This window comes from Pygoscelis adeliae, unplaced genomic scaffold, assembly GCF_000699105.1.
Source record: "Pygoscelis adeliae isolate BGI_AS28 unplaced genomic scaffold, ASM69910v1 Scaffold113, whole genome shotgun sequence".
Classification (NCBI taxonomy): domain Eukaryota; kingdom Metazoa; phylum Chordata; class Aves; order Sphenisciformes; family Spheniscidae; genus Pygoscelis; species Pygoscelis adeliae.
Window position 1 is genome coordinate 7,196,335 of NW_008825108.1, and position 7,009 is coordinate 7,203,343.

General features: G+C 40.0%; 1 protein-coding gene across 1 annotated transcript in view; it reads left to right on the forward strand.

Annotated features, from left to right (window-relative positions):
• The window catches only part of CPM (carboxypeptidase M), a 44,156-nt gene that overhangs the window by 28,166 nt on the left and 8,981 nt on the right, over nucleotides 1-7,009 (forward strand). Inside the window, exon 2 of the mRNA XM_009327674.1 lies at nucleotides 2,052-2,149. Within this exon, the coding sequence (XP_009325949.1) occupies nucleotides 2,052-2,149 (98 nt within the window). The remainder of the gene's footprint in view (nucleotides 1-2,051; nucleotides 2,150-7,009) is intronic.

Consider the following 7,009-nt stretch of genomic DNA (forward strand, 5'->3'; position numbering starts at 1 on the left):
CCTTTTTTTAATTTGAAATCAGAATACAATATTATTTGTAGAAAGTCTTAAATGACAGAAATAACTATAGCATTTTAGCTGTACTTGGGCTTGCTTTAGTATATATAGTACTGAATTGGTGCTAGTGCTGCTATGGGGAAGTAGCTAAAGAATACGGCACTGTTCTACATTGGTTCATGAAATGCTCTAAGAAGTCTGTATGCAATGGATATGGATGTCATCACTGCTAGTAGTTGGATTTGAAATGGTCTTTATGATCTGCTTCCATTAAAATAAAACCAGGGGCTAATCTTAATGTCTGGTTATAGGTCAGATAAGATGCTTCATGTTCTGGGGACTACAATATTGTTTGGCTGCTGTGATTGATTTGGGTATTTTATATATTAGATAATAATTATATACAGAAAGGTAATATGAATATAGCAAGTATATTGGCTGGTTTAATGTCCTGATCCTGCACTAAGCTATCACACTGTCTAGGTCACTCCTTTGTGCTTGTATAGGAAATCATTAAGGATTTGAGGAAACTAATGCTTTTAATCAGCACTTAACTTCACTTATATGTAAAAAGCCCTCTCAGAGTAATTCACTGAACCTGTTGGCTCTAAGATATTTTGAAGCCCTGTCTGTGTGCCTGGTACTCATGCTGATAATGGGCAGTCCCAGGGCCAAATGAATTTATAACTTTATAGAGGATATACATGTCCTCCATAGGAAACCATGCGTTTTACAGTTTAGCTGTATCCACTTCCGTCTAGAAGAGAGCTGGGAAACCGTCAGGTCTTAGTGCAGTTTCAGTGCATCTTGTAGTCTTCCTTCTGTCCTCTTCAACATTTTTTCTCCCATTCCTGATGGTACTGCAGTTGCCACATTTTTGTTTTCCTTTCTAGCTGTGTGACTGGCTCACTGCAGCTATACCATGAGGGCCATGGCTTCCACCTCTGGGAAATTGTTATGCTCCAGAGTTTATTTACTGCAGATTTGATGATCCACAAAGATTTAGGAAATAATGGTTTTTATAGTACTGCATATAGCAGCACCTACATTCTTCCTTCCTGTAAGTAACAATGACGGCTGGAATCTGTTGAGACAGCTCATGAGCCCCAACAAGCTCTGCGTGAGAACTGGGGACAGGCAGCATGCATGCAAGGTCTGGGCATTAGCAATCTATAGGCTGTGACCGCTGTTATCAAGGAACCGGTCCGGTTTCATTGCTGCCACCTACTGAAACTAGAGCTTTCCACCTCATTGAGCAGACTAGTGGGAAGCATAGCTTTGCAGATGAGAACTGAAATGCCACAGCATCGCTAAAAACAATAATCATAAATGCCCCCTACCCCCTTTAAATGAAGATTTCCAAAATGTATGTTTGTTTACTTTGTTACTTAAAGTTCAGCTTCCTGTGCAGCTTTACTGGTCCTAACTAATACTCTTTCTGTAGCTATTAATTCTTTCCCTGCTGATTTTTTTTTTTTTTTTTTTAATATGTCTCTGATACAGCTCTGCCTGGTATCTTCTGTTTTCTGAGCAGTAACTCATGAATGTGTTTAGCTTTTCTGTGTTGTCTTTAATACAAAAATGTTATGCTCTTTCTTTGTGATAATGGAAACATCTGTATGTACTTCAGAAAACCCTTATCATGATCTAATATTTTGGGGGGAAGAGTGTCTTTTATTTTAAATCTTTAGTTGCTTGGTGACTTTGCTTGACAAGATCTTGCTTGCTAAACTTGATTTGAAAAAAGTTTATTACAAAAACACCCCAAACTATTTTCTAGCACTGGTTAAATGCGTTTGAAATTGCAGGGTTCACTACACACTTCTGGTCAGAAGGCAAAACATATTTATTCCTATAACTAATTTAGCAAGTACTCACAGAATAAAAAAAGTCTACTTTGATATGCTATATATAGGACTGACTGGGCAGCAATGAAATATGAGAACTTTTATGGTGGTCTTAATGATCAACTCTTTTATTATTTTTTTTCTCTAAGGTTTGTATGATTTTACACTTGTTTAAAAAAAATGTCTTTTCCCCTTCCCCTCTTAAAGGTAGAGACCTGTGGGTTCTTGTTCTGGGAAGGTTTCCAACCCACCATAAGATTGGCATTCCAGAGTTCAAGTATGTTGCTAATATGCATGGGGATGAGGTACGTTTCAACTTTTGTAATGTCATTTATACCAAATACACTTACCAGAGGTTTAGAGTGAAACTTCTCTCAGGTGTGTGCTACTCGTTATTAAGGTGTATCATACCTCAAAGAAGTCCTAATATGTGTGTGTTTCTTGAGGAATTTCAAGAGTAAAGTTCCCTTGTTTTGGTGGAAGGGCTTTAGTAGACCTTACATCACGGTGAAGAATCCTACACCTAAGTCCTCTCAAGTAGAGAGCTTTGTCTTCTCCATGTGGATAAACCCAGAGGCTTTAACTTTCCTGGCAATGAGTCAGATGCAGTAGTTTGCTTGTATGTCGTTATTGCCTAGGCGTGAAGTATGACTGATAGAATTCTTCAGATACATCCTAAGATTGAATAATAATTCCTGTGAAGCACCAAATGATTTATTTTAGAAAGAAAATTTCTCTTGGGAACCTTAAGCTAGGAATACCTAGATTCACCTGAGATAACATAGGGAGTACAAAACAAAAAGCAATTTCAGGCTTAACTGGCTGTGGAAAGAATGCCCACTTATTAACAATAAAGGGAATAATGGTGATTGTGAGCCTTCCTGGTGTAGTACATGAATCTGGAACAGAAAGCCTCAAAGCTTCACTCTTCTCTCTGATCTTTTCTTGCTTTCTATTTCCCTTATTCTTTAGTTGTACCTGTTTTTATTAGTCATGTTCAGGATAAGTTTAAACTACACAATATATTTCTATGTAGTCTTTAAGGTGAAGGGTAAATAATTCAACAGAGAAATGGCAAAATTTATATTTTTCACATATATATGCTAGACTGTGAATTCCCAAAACTAAGAAAAATAGATGTAGTAGGAAGTGTATCCTGTGTAAAGCGTAACATATCACAAGCTATTGCTATTACCAATACTGTGTGTGAGCACTTAGAATCATTATCATTAAGGCACTTGCACGCCTACAGGCACTTGTGACATTATGTGCCAAGAATTTTCCCCAAGTTAGACTAGTTTCACCTTGTTTGACAGTGGCTATGCTCAAAGGGCTGCTGGGAATCTGACTGCTTTGGAATTTAACTCTGTGTGGGAGGAAGCTGATTCATGGTTTGAAATGGGTACATGTGTAACTGGATGCTCAAGATAGGGTTTGCAACTCCTAAAACCTGGTGCGTATCAGCAGGGTAGTCCAGGGTGCCTAGGAACTGAGGCTCCGTGTGACAGTCCCTGCAGACTGCTGATGGGAATTGCAAACCTGTGGCTACAGATGACCCAGCTTTGGTGGGAAAGAGATGGAGGGCAGGATATGATCTCATCCAGAATGGCCTGGCTCTCAAATCCAGTATTGCTGGACTGCAGAAGGCCACTCCTCCTATCGAAACCTCCACAGTGAAGCACTCCTGCCACTATCACTGCCCAGCTGGATATACGCAAGGAACTCTGACCATGGAGACACACGCTGTTTGCGTATCCACAGGGTCAAGAATTGCTGGAGATCAGGCAACCTGGATCACTGCCTAGGATCTAAATTTTTATACTGACTTTAAGGAAGTGAGGCAAGACTTGTTTTTTTTTTTTTAAGTATCTGGCACTGTGTCTGAGTTTGTCTGAGCAGGGTTGATCCTGAGCTGCCTAGGTACTGTATAGCACTAAGTGCCATGCTACATTCTAGCTTGTTCATTAGACCAAGCATGCACCTAGGGAAGATTCTGGAAGTAGAGCTATTCCTCCTTTTTAGGCCCTCATGATGATCTTATCCATACTCAAAAAAAACATACGGCAATAACGCACAGTTGGTGTTTGTTTTTCGTATCTGACCATACATGTATTTCAGATGGCAGGAAATGAATTCCTCGTATAGAGAAGCGTTGGACAACTTCAATATTTTTTCCCATAATCTAAGATTCTGCTGGACTAGTCACTGGGGAAAGATTCAGCTACCCCTATAATATATTAAGCAGATAAGTTTTGCACTAACTGTATGAACAAGCTTCAGCTTGTGTTCCACAGTCTTTCATAACTTAAAATTGCAGGATTATGGCTTCATTGATCTAATTAGGGCTTTTGTGCTTCAGTGATGCTTTCCACAAATGGTACAAAGTAAGAAAAGTTCTGTTCTCAAGTATTGTTTGGTGATGCTGCCCTTCTAACCTGTCATGATCGCACAAATGACATTTTGGCCGGCTGCTCCTAAAACCTAAAAGTTGGGGGGGAGCCTGAATTGCATGTGTACAGGCTGTTCACACATGCTGCTGGAAGAAAACCTAGGTTATTTGGAGAGCTGCCCAACAGGGAAGTTCTAATAAAATAATGTGAGTACACAATACTAGGAAGAGAGTATTTTTTTTCATAACTAGAAAGATTTATTTTTTTAAGTAGGTTCATTTTTCTTAATATTGTAAGACATGACCAGCCAAGGTTTAAATTACCTTATTTTGTGATCACCGTTGCCAAATAGAGTGAACTTTTGCCCCAGATCCCCAGAGATGCAACAAAAGACTTCTCCCATTCTTTCTGTGCCTGTATGAAGTTGGCCATTTTTAGCAGCACTTTTTGTTTAACCCAAGCCAGATTAAAACTGATAATTAGTTCAGTCACTTGCAGCTATGTAATCAAAATGGCACTAACAGACTGCACAAAATGGACAAGCCTGTGAAACGTTAATAAAGTCTGCACTGAGGAAGATGAGGGAGAGGTTTCCTGCTGTTCTGGGGCAGCTCTCATTCTGAATTAGGCAGCAGCCTCTCTTGTCCCAGGCTTGTAGTCTTACTTGAAAGATCGTCTCTTCCTCAGTGTGTACACTCACATGTACCTCTCTGGGGAAAAACTCATTCCACTTAATATCGACCACAACCAAACCCCCAAACACTCCCAAGTCATAAATAGAGCAGAACTATCACCTTTTGACCAGCTGTACCAGTGACTTGAATCCAATCTACACAACTGAACCATAGGATCTAATTAGAAGGCTGTTCCTAAACCATGTGTATCACAGCAGGAAAACGCTTTAAGGAAAAGCATGTCTGAACAAGGTGTAAACTACCTGTGCATTTCTGCTTGTCCCCTTCAATATATTAAGTATATGGCTTCCTTAACTTTCTATAGCTATAGTGTAACTGGGCCATCACAAAGAAACTCTTTTCCAGGATGGTAATGCTGATACCAACCCTTTTCTCCTAAATCATCCACTTCTGATCACTTTCTTTTCTTAGTGTAATACTATTTTGCCTCTTTCATTATATGAAGCTGAGCCTGTACTGATAGGCCTGAGCTAGCCTACATGAAAGGATGTTTGTTTTGCTGGCTTATCTTGTGATTTAAGTTAAAGCAACTAGACCCTATTTTCCATGTCATCATAGACATGGTCATATCCACAGAAGGGTTTCCTGAGATATGGTCACTTATTAGGCATTGGGTGACTGAGGACTGGGGTAGATTTATTTGTGATCAGTATAATTGGGGCTTAAAAACAAACAACAAACTAATGAGTCTTGTGTAGAATTTCTCACTCTCATTTCCAAAAAATGAATGGAAGCTGCATTTACACTATCAAAATGCCACTATAAAAAAAAGGCTTGTTTTTTTTTTTTGTCACCAGGTTGGGCAAGAAGAGTTGTGTCCACATACAGTACAATCTGCTATAAGGAATTTTCAGCACATATTCCTATGTCCTTTGTTCTGTGCAATATAGTATGGAAGTGGTGTGGCAGGGAAACAAATATGTGCTCTAGAAAAAATAATAAAGAAAAGAAATATTTCTTGCCTAGTGAACTGTTTTCCACCTGGCTTCAGTATCAGGTGGTGTGATGTAAAGAAGGTCAGAAGCACCAGAGATTTAAAAATTCAAAGCAACCAGATCTATTTGCTAACCTCAGACTTTAAAAAAAGCTGGATGCTGCTGAGATCTCTTTCAACACAGGTAGGGCTGCTGCCTCGCCCCAGTTACCTTTTTCCTTATCTTTACTCCCAGTCTTCTGAGTGGGAAAAGGCAGTGTGATCCACTTCTCAGCCAGGTGAAGCTTATACTGAGAAGCCTGAAGCCTGTGGAATTTGTCCAGGTTGTAACATCTTATGCCGGTTCAAAAGCAGGCTTTATGTTGCCATTTCCTTCAGTGATAAACCAAGGAACTGCAACTCCCTGTCATACATGCGGTAGTTCTCGTATTTCCATAGTGATTACTGCTACAGAAATAAATGGATATGTGCCAAACTGTATTTGCACAAACAGTCGCTTTAACACTGGTAAAGAAGGACAATCACAGCGGGGTGTGTCGCAGCCATGCATAGTAATTAGTGCTGTACAAGCGTTAAAGAACATCTTGTAAGTGTGGCATTTAAGTGGTAAACCAGGATGGACAATTGGTTTCTCTGCTGCAACTCTGCTTCCTTAGGTGGGGTTGTGCCTGGTGTGCTGCGCTAGGTCTGTAGAGCAGTCAGGGCTGGCGCAAGGAGACTGGCAAGACCATGTTGCTCTGAAACAGGTCCTACCTGATGGTTTGGATCTTTCTTTCAACATAGTTCAACTTAAAAAAAAACAGGCCACGTTTAAGGAAAGCATTTTAATCATAAAAATGGGCAGAGTCTATCCACACATGGTCCCCTGGTATTAGGTCTTTAACATGGGGTAACAAAAATGTTTCAAGAACAGGGGTGCTGCAGTAAAACATTACAGTGCAGGTGCAACTGGAGCTAACCTTAATCTCTTAACTGGCTGCTACTAGGGCTTTTGAGTAAGTCCTTCAGTAGCTGAGCAGGGTGCTGGCCCAGCCACGCCAGAAGCGATAGTCAGCAAGTTTAAGGGGTATGTCTACAGAAATGGCAGTCACACCCTTTTCTACAGTGTTTATCCATGCCCTGACACACACATGCTTCTTCACTGAG